Genomic DNA, 14,972 nt, shown 5'->3' with positions numbered 1-14,972 from the left:
TCGTATATCCATATGAAGTTAAAAAAATCAATAATTTGGAAGAATGCATGCATGGAACTGAAGGACCATATATGGACACAATATATTGAATTAAAACAGCAAAAAACTTTTATTATTTGTTGTCGTTTCTCGTGGCCTTTTGTTATTAGATTAAAAAAAAAAGTTTTTAGAAATCCTACCCCTTAAAATAAAGATTAATTATATCCAGTATCATATAACATCAAAATAGTGCTCGAGGTCATTTCCTATACTATCATTATCTATAATTTTTCTCAGCACTTTTCCCTTTCAGTGGGGCGTAAAATTCCATTTTCACAGTTCCTTTTTTTGGTTTCTTGGTAACAATAGTAGTATATTTAGTACCACTTAAAAAACACCAATTTGCATAATAACAGTTACGCAGACTACTAAAATTAATTAAACTATCATTGATACATCAATAATAATACGATGATTTATGGAGTTTCCAGATGAATAAGTATCTTTTCTGCTATGATTCAAATTTGTAGCGACAAATATTTTTTTGTTATTTTTTGCCTATTGCAAAAATTAATTAAGCATCCTTGGCATTGATAACATAATAGCAAGTATTCGCGGGTTTCATATAAGAATAAATACTTTTCTTTCATTAATTTAGCTTTTTGACACATTTTTTTTTCTTTATCACGTATCTATGATCAACATTAGTTCATTGTAATCGTCAATATTATTATTTACGAAGCTAATATTTTTTAGAATCCTTTCCGGCAAACTAACTAATAGCCGTACTTATTTTGGAGGGCGTAAGAAATCGGCAAACTATTAATAACGCCAATGATATTTAATTAAATGTGTTGTTAAATACTACCGGCATTGTCGTTATAAGTATTGAGGTAATACGAGACTATTATGCATATGAGGGTGCATAATATAGGTACAGTAGTAATAGGTTTTTCACCACCCTCTGAAACGGATTACAACCCTAATATTACTATACAAAACATACATATTTTTTCATTTCTAGTAAATTTCGTAGCCGCTACATACCACACTGTTATGAACTTCACGAAAAAAAACATTAAATAACAATTCATTTAATTATTATTTTATTATATTCAAATAAAACACTTATATAACCATAAAAATGATGGTATTCAAACTATGAGAAAAACTATTTATAAAATCAGTTCAACTACAGTGGTTAAACAAACTTAATTTTATTGAACTAAAAAAAGATCCATCTAAAGCACCTTCTTAGTTCCTTGCAGATATTGCGGTTCATATTGAGAGAGAGAGAGAGAGAGAGAGAGAGAGAGAGAGAGAGAGAGAGAGAGAGAGAGAGAGAGAGAGAGAGAGAGAGAGAGAGAGAGAGAGAGAGAGTCTGTTAATCTCATGACCATCAGAACGGGGTTTCGAGTCTCAGCAATGACACCACAATATTTTCTCCTTCAACATTTAAAGAGTTTCCAATGCACTGCACTTCCGAATTCGTTACCCTGGTCTAATAGAATACGATTCTCTCATTCATGCATAGATTGTAGCTCCATAAATCTGTTAAAATGTCCAGTGAAATTTCTTTTTTACGAGTTTGAAACCATGATACTTGTAAATGGTTAAAAAAGCATATAGTTTTGTATTCATGGTTTTTTAACCTTACTAGTTGTAAACAGTTTCAAACCGTAAATGTAAAAATTGTTCTATTCCGTAAACTTTACGGTTAACTGCATTGATAGACTGATGCTGGTTATTTTACCATAGAATGGAAATTCTAACATTGTATTTGATTAACAATAAATATAAGTTAAAAATTCCACTCACCAAAAGAAAGATTAGCTATTCATATAGTATAATTTAACAAGTTCAGAATTTACCACTATTTTCCTATGGCTTATTGGATAATTTAAATTTTATTCTATTAGTTCTTGCTTAATTTCAATTACTTGTATTCATACAGATTTAAAGGCATTGGTATCAATATAAGAGGCACGTGGTTTCGTACGAATTCGGTAGCGTCATCACCATTTTTTTCTAAGTTATTAAAGTTGAATTTACTTAATTAATAACTTAACATTAAACTACTTTTTTTGATGGATTAGTGTAACAAGTCAACAAATCATTCATTTCATAAAATACTTATTAACTTTATTATTAACTTTATAGAAATCGATGAAAAAACATTTGCTTCGTCAAACCTGGTGGTTAGATACAGTAAAGTTCGCGGCGTCCCTGAACGTATTTACCCCAGATTGGGTTCTGATCGGTTCAGAATTTCTGATATGCATGCCGTACATACAAACCTGCGTAAATATTCTGTCTTATGCATGTAGATTATTTTAATAATTTTGCAGCACTGTGGATGCATATAATATTATAAAATATTTAAGGTTAAGTTCAACGCCGTTGTTTTAAATGCTATTATTATCGGTTTGTTCCAAAACATCTAGATTTGAATACCTAAAAACTGAAAATTTCTATTATAAGTTAATGTACAGGGAGAACGATGGCATAAAATCGACATTAAGTTATAGAATTATTAACTTTTAAGTTTGCAGTAAAAAATACCCTGCGGGCTGCCCTGCAGGCTGCCCTGCAGGCTACTTGTCTGCAATTTATAATAGAAATTTGAAGTACTGAAATAGTCATGTTTATTTATAAATTTAACTCGATTCTTTTTAATTCCATAATGTTCGAATTTTGAAAGGGTTTTTTGCGCATTTTCGCTTCATTTTTGCATTAACTAATGACTATTCGTCCATTGTTTTAAAGAAATTTGTTTATCATACTGAAGCTCTTTATCTTACAAGATCACGCTTGTCGAAAATAACAAAAGAAAGGATATATATTGTTATATATAAATTTTACTATTTTTATTGGAAGTTTTAGAAATATTTAAAATAAATTCGAATTCAAGTTAGATGTAAGTCAAAATAAATATATAATTTGCTAACAGATTAAAGAAATTGTTTGTTTTCTTAAAAATGTAGACTTTTTTCAAAAAAAAAAATATAAGCAATTAGGAATGAGGCACAATCACACGGGTTTGGTCTGTAGATTCCTCAGATGTGTTTAAAAAATTCATTCGACATTTACACCATTCGTTCATTTTTAGTACGGCAGGAACTTTTTGTTCAGGTGAATTTCTCTTTACCATTATTTGGCTGATTATAAATCAAATTAATCGAGTGCGAAAGCCTTTCTCTTATTCAATGAGCTCTTTAATTCATAGAGCTGATAAGAACCGAGGCTTAACTCAATTACCAAAAGTTTTGTCTTAAACAAGGAAAATGAAAAGGTAAAAGAGAAAGAATAGAATGGGAGTACTAAGAAAGTAAACCGTCTTTAATTACTAGTGTCAAGAAAGGCTTTGTACCTGTTCTTACCTAATCTCATTTTTCGTCCTCTTCCAAAGACGGTCAATCGACAACTGCTCTGGGAGAGAAGATTTTTCTTTCCTTTTTTTTTATTCAACACAAATGACATGGAGAAAATTTATCTTCTATTTAATTAAAAGGATATTTTTCTGCAATAAAGAATAACAATAATAATATTCTAAATTAAACTAAACTTGTTGATTTAAAACAAAACTATGCAATTACAAGCACTTTTTTGTAAAAAAAAAAAGTTGAAAAATTTAACAAACATCATTATTTATATTAGTTGTTTTCGAGTAAAAATTTTGAAAATGTCTAAACACTACATTGAACTTAATAAGTTAATATCAACATTAGCTTTTATTGTGCTAAAAATATATTAAACTCGTTAAAATTATTCTTATTATATATTTTTCATTTTAATTCCTGTTTGATTTTATACAAGATAAATGAAATTTCAAGAAAAAACATATTTATATACTTTAGATTGTTAGACTACATTTCAAATGAGAAAAAGAATTTCAGGCAAATGGCAATGTTTCTTGTTAGGTAAAGGGCAAAGAAATTAGATTGCGACTGAGCTGTGTTTTATCAAATGAACCGTGGAATGTGGCTTAATTAGTGTATCACGTTGTTTCACCGATAAAAGATTGGAAAAATTTTGGTGTTAAGCAGTTTTTTGGTGCTGCCATCTATGAAAGAATCAGAGTATCGTATACTTATAATCCAGGGTCATGAATTGGGGAATGCAGAAGGGAAAAAAATCTTTATGCGTTGAGGAAATGGATGAAATAATCGGGTGTCAATGCTGGGACTCGAATACCCTTTCTGGTGGTCATTAGATTGACAAATCAGACCTCTCTGCAAAATATATGTACTCAGCTGCGAGTAACTAAGTGGCTTCATTAGGTTGATCTAGTTGGTGCGGTAAAATTCTGGTTGTATTAGCTCAAAACAGTTTTTATCACTGTAAACAGTGTTGTCCTTAGGGTTATTAGACTGTTTTGTTTGAATATGGTAAAATAACAATTAGATAAATTGTTATTTAACCATTTTTTTCTTGAAATTTCTAACAGTGCAAAGTACGATTTAAAATAATAATAATTATTATTTTAAAACTTCTTTTATATTTATAAGAATTTCGAAAAATATAGCGCATAGTAAAATGTAATCTGATTTCTGTCCTAAAAACAAAAATATTCTTCAGCTAGAGGTAAGAAAACCTCCCAATAACAACATTAAGTACACGTTATTTCTTAGAATTTCTCGAAACTTCTTTCAGCAAGCAGAGAAACTCGAAAAATTATCTTTGGCTTAGATGTGCGAAAAAAGATCTTCTTGGATAAATTAGACTTGGTATTTCGGCGAGAAATCTCTTGAATAATTTATATCTTTTTGAGAGCATGGGGTAAGAGAGTTTCTCTCCTTTTTATTAATTCAAACCTCGTTAGGTTTCCTAGTATTCCTCTCGAATAACTTGCAGTTTGATTCAAAATATTCGATCGACCACTTGTTGAAGTCATGGAATCCTGCAAAAAGTAAGGACATGCGCTAACAAAAGATGTAAGGTTAACCCCCAAAAAAAGACGACGTATTCTGGGTGAACTTTTCTTTCACAATCTTTTTTCTAAACTTTTAAGGTAGTGGCAGAATTTATTTTATTCTCATTTTCTTTTCTTCTTCTTATGCTTCCATGAAGTAATATAATAATTTTTAGCAGAAAAATTAAATTATTTATGAAATTAACTCGTTTTTTTTTCTTCGAAATTCCAATTTGTTTGAAAGTTGTAGCAATTCCAAAAATTTTTATAACGATATTTTTTAATTTTTTTGCATTAAATACTGATTATTTATCGCCTTAAAATAATTGTATATCGTCAAGTCCTTTATTTTACATGATTGCAATTGTAGAAACTTTAAAAAAATCTATTGTGAATTGCTAAAAAAAATCTTACATTCCTTATTGGAATTTTTAAAAATATAAAATTTGAATTCAAGACAGATATAAGCCGTTTCAAATTTGAACTCCAATAGTGTAAGCCGATCTTTTTTGCATCATTAAAAAGTATAAATTACTTCTCGCATCTTATTCTGTCTTGTAATATGCACCTCAACGTTTAAATTTCTTTCAATTCTTTTTGAATAACGTGCACGATGCTTCAAAATATTCGATCAACCACTAGTTGAAGTCGCTGTATCTTGCAAGAAAGTAAGAAGATGCGGTAATGAAAGAAGTAAGATAACTCAAGAAAAAAATGGCGGCGGATTCTGAAAGGAATTTTCATTCACAATAATTTTCCTATGCTTTTGAAGCAGAAGTATAATTTATTTTATTCTCACATTCTTTTCTTTTTCTTATGTACACATCCATGAAGTAATACAACTTTTGGTTAACAGAAAAATTAAAACTTAATTGCTGATCATAATTTTTAGTCGCTGAAGCAGAAAGAGAGATGCAAGAAGATTAAACCTATAATTATATTTTTAAGTGTCTTCTCAAGACATTTAAAAATATAATTATAGTTTTTTTTTTCTCATTGTAAAATAAAATAAAATTATGACTTAATTAACAAAACATACATTAGAAACCATGTGTAATGCTAATAGTAAAACAAAAGAATGTAAAAAGAGCTGTAATATTTTATGAAATTAAAAAGAAAATGCTTTATCAGAAGGAAATTTTTATTTTTCTACTTTTATGGCTTTTACTGAGTAATTTATTGGATAATTTTATATTTTCTAAAAAATATTCAGAAAATAATTTTCTAGGTAACATAAAAACATGTATTATAATTGTTGTCAGCGCATTATGATAGGCCAGGAAATTCCAGGGTAACGTTTTTTGATTAACAAAAAAGATCCAGATTTTTATCTTTATCATCATCATCAAATTAACAAAAATTACAGAATAATATTTTGCTTGTAAAATATTCCTTTATCCTTTTATTATCTTTATAATGGTATTGATATGTGATTTTTCTTTCATCTTTTCCTAGTGTCATTCTCTATTGTTATTTATAAATAAAGCTTTCTTTTTTTGATTTTATCAATAAAAAATTGATTGATTTCTTATGATACTTTAGTACTTAGAAATACTACTGTGTTACGTATTATTTTACTTCAATACTACATTCTACAATAACCATTTTAACGTTTTAACTACATTACCATGGTTAAATAGTTTTTTCTACTACTATAATGAATTTTGCTTAAAACTGAAATCATTCAACTCATTCAATTAAAAAAAACGTGCGTAAAATTGCAAAGCATTTTCAGAAATTGTTTGTTAACACTATTGTTAAATATATTAACAAAAAATGAAAAACATTAAACGAAATTTTACAGTAGACTGAATTTAAATCGAAATTAAAAAATGCAAACAATACAATTTATTAAGTTTAAATTTTATACCGATATAATTGGTAAGTAAATCTGTGGAAAAGCATCTGTGTTTATGGAACAAAACATTTCAGGAAAATTTTAAATCTAATATTTTATTTTTAGTTTTGATAAAGCAATCAACGTCAAAACTGTGTACCAGAGGTGAGGTTGGTGAGAAAAGAGTTGAAATAGCAATCTATTTATAAATTTTTCAAAAAATTCAACAAAAATAAAACTTAAGAAGAAAAAGAATGCATGTATGATAAGCCTCAATTTTTTACACAACGCATAACTTATTTAATCATAGGAAACAATTTAAATCATACTTTATTAAGGTATTCATTTATTCATCTAAAATTAAGAAATGATCTTTGAAATATACCCTCCTAATTACGCATGCAAATCAGTCACAAATTTTTTTTTCATGCATTTTACTTGAAGCTGGAAATGAATCAATAAAAAAAATAGGTTGCATAAAAATTCTTAATTTTTTATTGAATTTATAACTTATTTAATGAAAGAAAACAATATAAATCAAACTTGGTTATTGTATTCGTTTATTTATCTAAAATTAAGAAACTAGGTATGAATCAAAACATTTAATTATTATCTTGTGTGATTTAAGAAAATGTAGTATTATCTTAATTTATTTTCTACCTAAAATTATCAAATCTAAGTCTTTAATGCCGAATGATTGTGATAAAATCAAATAAATGAATTAGCATATGCGAAAATGTAATCATTTATTTTATATACTAAGAAAATAAAGCAGTCTGCATAAAAAATACACTTTTAGGAGTTATTATGAAGTAATATTGTTATTTAAAGAGTGAAAATAGTATCTTGTAAATTAAATGAAAAATAAACACACTTTGCATTGCGAAAAATGGTATGAACAAAACTAACATAGCATACAAAATAATAAAATTTATCGCTTTTTTGGTTCTGTGAGAATACCAAAAAATATCTGTTAAATTTTACTGAAGTTCTAGTAAGGAATTTGGTATAAAAACAATAAAATTTGGTTTTATAATATATGATCAAATTAGAAAAATGATCAGGTTTGAAAGCAACAAAACGAAAGTTCTGTTAAAAAATCTCAAGCAACTGGAAGCAAAAAAGATGTTTCCCAGTATAACTATCAACTCAATTTAATTATCTACTCAATTATCAGATTTATGAAAACCTGAAATAATTCTTCTTAACCCAAACAACGAATTACAAAGCAATGAATAATTCATCAGAGCAGAAAATAATACTATTTTTTAAAAATTTTAAATCGTTCGAAATTAGCTTTATTCCAGTTTTAAAAGGCGGACAAATTTATAAGAGTTAACTATTTAGTTCTGATTGAATGTTAATACCAAAATGCGTGAATATATAAAATACATATAAAGTTAGCTTTAGATCTATTTATAATTCTAATTCAGATCAATTTTGTATGAGTAACATTTTAGAAGTTCGACAAATATTGTCATTTATTTTAACGTTTCATTAATTTGAGCTTAGGCAAACTTCGAATGTTCATTGTCGTGCGGTTTAAAAAAGAATGAAGAACAGGCAAAAAATAATTATGCATTAGTTTTTTGTTTCGTGGGGAAAGAAAACACTTTAATGAGACATATCATTAAGTATCAATGTCTGGAAGAGTTCTACCTAATGCTGACAATGAATCACAAAATTCTTTTTTGTTTGAATTTTTTTCTGCAGTCATTAGGAAACTCAAGAGAATTTCTTGAATTCTTTTATCAAGATTGAACTAAAAAGTTTCTTTTCAGGATGGAAAAAAATATTTTAACATGAAAAGATAGATAAAAACTAAATAAACTACAAGTGAATCTACAAAAAATTTTATTTAAAAAATATTTCATGAGGGAGCAAAAAGATAGAAAAAAATACATCATTCTCAGGGGTATACTCTATATTGAATTTGTCCAGAAAACGGGAAACAAGGAAAAAAAGGAAAAAGGGTATATTAAGATATAAAAAAAGCTTAACTTTAATACAAACTTCTTATCGAAAGTGATAAAAAAGTCAAAAAAAGATTAAGAAAGAAACAGATCTTTGATTTTCTCTCCAAGCTGGAATCTGAAAATGATGAAAAAAAGATCTTATCCTTACAAAAGAACAGTCATTTTAAGCGTGGCTAATGGAATTGACCTGAAGTCTTTAGTTTTTAGCACGTTCAACTTTCTAAAAGAAAAGTTAGCTTAAGATCTTAAGAAATAATAGACAATATTTTGCAGCTTCGTGGTTTTTAGATGATGATATTTCGCGGAAAGAAATTTTTTTTATTCTTTTTATCAGGCAAGAGCGTGGTAATTTTTTTTATATCTTTAGATAATTCATTTTCTAGGCAAAAAGATTTTTTTTAAAAACTTAACAATGTGGAATATTTTTTGTTTTTTCTTCTGCAATTTATAACAAAAAAATCATAGTATTTTTCTTATTTAAATAAAGATCAGTCTCTTTTCTCCTACATATACCATGCTATTATTATCTAGAATAAAAAGATGAAGCTAAGACGTTTATTTGAAAGTAATTAAAAACTTATTTGAATCGTATTTTGCCTACCATAGGCAGATTCAGTATCAAAAGGAAATACTCCTTTATATTTGAAAAAGATTAACTGATTAAAATAAGAATCATATCTTTAAATTGATAAAAATGATTTTTTTTAATAAATTGCATCTGAAAATGATAAAAATAAGATCTTACCCCTACAAAAAAACAGTCATATTAAGCGTGGATAATGGAATTGACCTGAAGTCTTTATTTTTTAGCCCGTTCAACTTCGCACAAGAAAAGTTTAAGATCTTAAGAAACAATAAACAATATTTTGCAGCTTCATGGTTTTCTGATTATGTTATCTCGCGAAATTTTTTCTTATTCCTTAGCGTGTAGTACTTCTTTTTTCCCCATCTTTAGATAATTCATTTTCTAGGAAAAAAGTTTTTCTAGAGTAATGTAAATGTTATAAAACTAGAATGATATAAAATGTTTAATCAAATGCGATTATTTGGAGATAATTTAAAACTTATTTGAATCATTTCATTCATATTTTCACTTGAATCATTTCATTATCATTTCTTTTTCTACAGAGGAGAGATTCAGTTTAAAGATGGTATTTATCTTTATGCTTTGTTATTAACTGCGGCGTAATATCTCGCTGAATTTGGGGTTAGGCAAGTCCAAAAATTGTTCGAAAAAACATTATATTTCATTTTAACACCAACTTAAGTGTTCATGTTTAGATTTAAATACTTATAATCGGTGTAGTAAAATACAAACACTACTTATGGAGGATGCTTACACCAAGATTATTCATGAATTTATTTCAACTCCGAAAATAAAACATTTTTGACTTATATTTCTTATGCAAACACATATTATTTTATTATCGTGCGCGAGATGTTGTGAGTTTGCTGTTTTTTTTACATTATATCCCAAGAATCTTCTCGTGTGTTCAGCTTTTTGGAGTAAAGTAGCTGTCAAGATTTTTAGTCTTAAGATACACTGAACTTTTTTAGCGTATTAGCGCATAACTTCTATTATTTGCTAAGAAGATTTAGACTTATGATACTATATTTTGAATAATGGAATTTAACATAACAATAATAGAACTAAACATAGAAATAATCTAACTAAACACAGCTATTATAGAATTAAATATAACAATAACAGAACTAAAAATTAAACATTGTTCGAAAACGAAGATGATCCTAGAATCCAACTCCGTGAAAACAATAAACTTTTATTTCCATAATAATAACTTTACTCAATTTCTACGAATAAAGCATATTGGCCTAGGCCTCTGGATTCTTTTATACCTTTATTCCTTCAAAAACGCATAAATTAGGTTGATCAAAGTTCGATAATGATTTATAAAAGTCAAGGATTGTTCTATTATTAAAAGCATTACAATACATTTTAAATAGTTACACATTTTTTTTAATGTATAGCATACTTTGAACACTATAAGCCATATGCAGTGTCTCAATAGAATTTATCGCAATGAAATAGCATCATAACACAACACTAATTTATCTTTATTTATCCTGCTGTAGTGAGAGCAAATTAGACTAAATTTTGGACCATTTCGAATTTGTAATAGCTAAATGGTTAATCTCAAACAATAATTACCATTTGAGAAGTAAGTATCATACAATAATTACCATTGATGTTCCATTAGTATCATTGAGTATCATACAATAATTAAATGCTATATTTTAGAATGGAACTGAATATTGAAAAGTAATATTTTTGAAATTGTTTAATTTGTAAATTATAATTTTAATATTTCATTATTGCAAACTCTTTTGATATATTTATACTATTTTTTTTAATAAAAAGAGAAATGAACTGTTAAGAGAATTTTAAAGGGAGTTTTCTCTGCACTTTTGCTGGTATGTAGGTAATGGATTTTACAGTAAGAAGTACCAGTACTCAGGGTGTCGGTACTTTAAACCGTAACTTCCATTTTTATCGGAACACATTTAGGAAAAAAATCTGATAGATTTTCATAATTTATTTGATTAGAGTAGTTCAATGATTTAAAGGATATTATTACTGCAAAAGTTATGGTGAAATATTTTACGGTAAAAATGGATTTTACGTTAAAATAAATTTTACCATTAAATAGATTTCACGCATGCTAAACTCAAAGTGCGGGTACTTTAAAATACAATCTGAGCCCCAAAGGACTTTCTTTGTCTTCCGGGTTGATTTCAAACTTAGAAGTCACAAAATTGAAGAAAAAATTATTATTCATCAGCGGTTAAAAGATAAATAAAAAAGACGGACTAACTGAACTGTTTATCATAAAATGTAGTCTCATATGTCGATAATATTTATTAAGTTTTGTAAAATTAAGATAAAAAGGACCACTTTTAGCCTGAAGACTAAATAATTTCAAATAAGTTGGAAGCGTAATCATAAAATACAGAACAGGAGTTGAAGCAGGTATAAATAATTAAATACTTTGTTAACTTGTGTGTGCTTGTATGTGTGAGAAAATTAAAATAAAGAGCACAACTTTTAGTCTTAAGCCAAATTAGCTTCAAATAAGTGGAAAAGGTAATCATAGTAGAATATCAGAATTGGTGTTAAAGAGGCATAAATAATTAAAAATAATGTGTAACTTTTATTTATTTTTTTATTTGCCATTGAAAACTTATTATTTGTTACTTATTATTATCAAAATAATTGAAAAAGTCACATAGGATAAAATAATTTATTGTTTTGCTTTTTAATTTATGTAAATGCTTTTATTCTCATATATCCCTAAATAAATAAACTATTTACAAAAAGTAACATGTAAAAGGAAATAATATTCAAAGGCATATTACCATTACCTATATATATGAAAAATCGTTACTGCATTGTTCGTGGTAATCTCGGGAACAAAACTTTTCCAGGATAAATAAATCCCTAAACCTACCCTTCTCGAACGGAGAAAATCCCTACTTTCATCTTGCTACTCCCTCAGACACTCAGAGGCAGGGTAAGAGAGAGGATGCTCGATTACGGGAAAGGAGATAGGAGAATCAAGCCCATTAGGCTTGGTAAAATGAACGACATATTTTTGCTAGTTGTTCCTTAGCCCAAACTTTTTAAGCTGAAATGAGGATTTAAAAATCACTACGGAATGTATTTTGACGTGGAGGTCGTACTTATGATAGTTTATTTGTGGTACAGTAGCGACCACGTGGTGTGCTTACCTTCAACATTGAAGATTGGTAAGCGAGATCTTAAATTTTATTTCTTGCTCTAAAGATGTGCATGATATATGAGAGACATTTAAAGTAGAATTGTTATAGAATTTAAAATAAAAGATTTTTTAAGAAAAGAATTTATTTTTTATTATATTATACCTAAAATTTGATTTTAGAAAATTATAGTTATATTGTTAAATTGTAAATTAAAAACACCACAAAACATTTCATGCCTGTTTTCGAAGTGTGTCTTGGTTAAAATGATTTAAAAATCATTTTATGGTAGTATACATAACTTAGACGACATAATGTTTTTAAAATACTGTATAGCTCACTTTTATTTTCATAATTAATGTTGTATAATCTAAAATAAATAAACGAATTAATCACGGAATAAAAGTTTGGAAAATTTTCTGCATATTTAACTATATTATTTAAGGGGTATATGTTGCATGAATTTTATATACAATTCTCTTCTCATCTCAAAACTTTCACTTCAATGAAAAAATATATGAGTACAATAAAAAATTTTCCTTAGAAATTATTTTTTTCCGCTTATAAACTTATTTTATTACTTTTATATTTGTGGATATATATTTGTATAATGAACTATGGTGTTCATTAGGGAAGCATTTGATCTTATTTGAACACATTTATTGTTTAAAAATATTTTGTATTTATGTAAATTGTTAGATATATTTTCAATGTGTGTTCCGTATTTATAATGTTGAATTTTAAAAACGTATTTAACTTACATTTTAAAGCTAACGAAAAATATGTATATAATCATTCTATAAATGTGTATGTAAAAGTTTACTATCCACTGTTCTTAATTGAAAAAGAATATAAGAATTCACTAAAAAGCAGAAAAAGAAAATACCTATTTATGTATGATGACGATGACATTAAAATGTATGTAATATTATTGTGCTTATTATATTAAAAATATTATATTTGCAATCCTATTATTATTAAATACTAAACGATTTCTTAAAAATGATTTATTTTATAATTCATTGAATTCAAGAAAGTTAAAGTGTGCTATATTATTAAAATCAGGATCGGTCCTACTTTTTTTAAGGAAAATAAAAAGGTTCAATTCGAAAAACAATAAAAATCAAATATGATTCGTAAATAATGACTAATTTAACTCTTTCCTTCATACTGTACAATTTCACAAAAAACGAAAAAATGTTTCTTACGATTTCCAATTATTTTTTTCAAAATACTCATGTATAAAGGTATACGTTTTACACTTTTGATACGAAACCTAACAATATGAAGTGGTTATCTTGTTCTTTTTTAATTAGATTTATGTGTTTCAAATATAATTCAATTTTTTAAGTAAAAATGAATAGAAAAACTGTTTTGAGAACATCATACGTTCAAGATTTAAGGAAAAAGGCGATTTAAAAATGTTTCAAAGGAATTTTTGGAGTGAACATTTATTTTTTTTGATTCTTCATTTGGAAATCCAATACCATAACGTACATTTCTTCTCTCATTTTATTTTTCATTTATAATTTTAATTTTTTGGAAACGACAAAATGTTTGCTCCGAAACCCATTTGAAAAGATTTTTTTTTACTTGAAAAAAAACTTTTTTAAAAGTCTGAAGATGAGAAGAACATTAATAAAAAAAGACGTAAAAATTTATATTGAGTAGTTTCTTTACTTATGAAAAAAAATTCTCTTTACGGAATGAATACACTTATTTTTTAACAGATGTTTTTATTTCTTATCTTGATGACTTAAAATGCGAGTTAAGATATACAGTTGGATTAATGGATTTATTTAACATCTTATCCCTTATTTTTTTAACATCATATTACTTCTTATCTTGATAACTTAAAATGTGAGTTAAGATATTTTAAAGTCAAAGTAAAGGAAATAATAGTTCAGTTGAATGTGTATTGCAAAAGATTTATTTACTCACTATTTCTATTCATACTAGTCGCGTGACGCTAGAATATGAAGTAGACTAAATTGTGGTTGATATTTCATTTGATGCATTGCATCTATGGAGTTGCAATGCAATACAATTACTGAGATGTGCTGAGTCAGAATTAAACGAATTGTGAAAAAAAATGCATTGCGTCTTCGTCTAATGATTCAACTGAAAGTAGATTTCTCAGATCAGATGTTGACTAATATATGACTGGTGAAATGATATAAATATCAGACTGGTGTACGAAGAATAAACTTGGGAAATGTGATGTGGTAAATCTCAGATGGCATGGTAAGATGAAGCAGACATTGAAGTTGGTATAAATTCAGACTTAATTCAGAACTAAACAGACTAAAAACTTTGTAATTCTTTTATCTACAAAAACTAAATTAATATTAAAACAACAACTCTTGAAAATTAATAAGACGTTAAGATTAGAAACAGCTCAAGGGAGATGACTATCAGACCTTAGAAACTTGAAATGGAAAAATTATATAACTATGGAAATACTAAGGTTCGTATAACAGGCTAAAAACATGTTGTCAAATTTCAGAATTGATGTAATAAATAGGCTCGGATA

General features: G+C 27.1%; 1 protein-coding gene across 4 annotated transcripts in view; it reads left to right on the top strand.

The window, feature by feature from the left end:
• The window catches only part of LOC107451709 (glutamate receptor ionotropic, kainate 2), a 277,014-nt gene that overhangs the window by 192,403 nt on the left and 69,639 nt on the right, over window positions 1-14,972 (top strand). For 3 of the 4 annotated variants that reach the window (XM_087168154.1, XM_016067888.4, XM_016067887.4), the window contains exon 1: window positions 12,217-12,469. The exons of the other annotated variant lie outside the window; for it this stretch is intronic. In XM_087168154.1, the coding sequence (XP_087024280.1) occupies window positions 12,379-12,469 (91 nt within the window). In that variant the 5' untranslated portion in view covers window positions 12,217-12,378. Of the gene's footprint in view, window positions 1-12,216; window positions 12,470-14,972 lie in introns of those variants that run through there. 4 annotated transcript variants of the gene reach the window in all.

Source organism: Parasteatoda tepidariorum, chromosome 7, assembly GCF_982258835.1.
Source record: "Parasteatoda tepidariorum strain Cologne lab strain chromosome 7, Ptep-v5.0, whole genome shotgun sequence".
NCBI classification, from domain to species: domain Eukaryota; kingdom Metazoa; phylum Arthropoda; class Arachnida; order Araneae; family Theridiidae; genus Parasteatoda; species Parasteatoda tepidariorum.
This window is presented reverse-complemented; position numbering and strand designations above follow the sequence as displayed.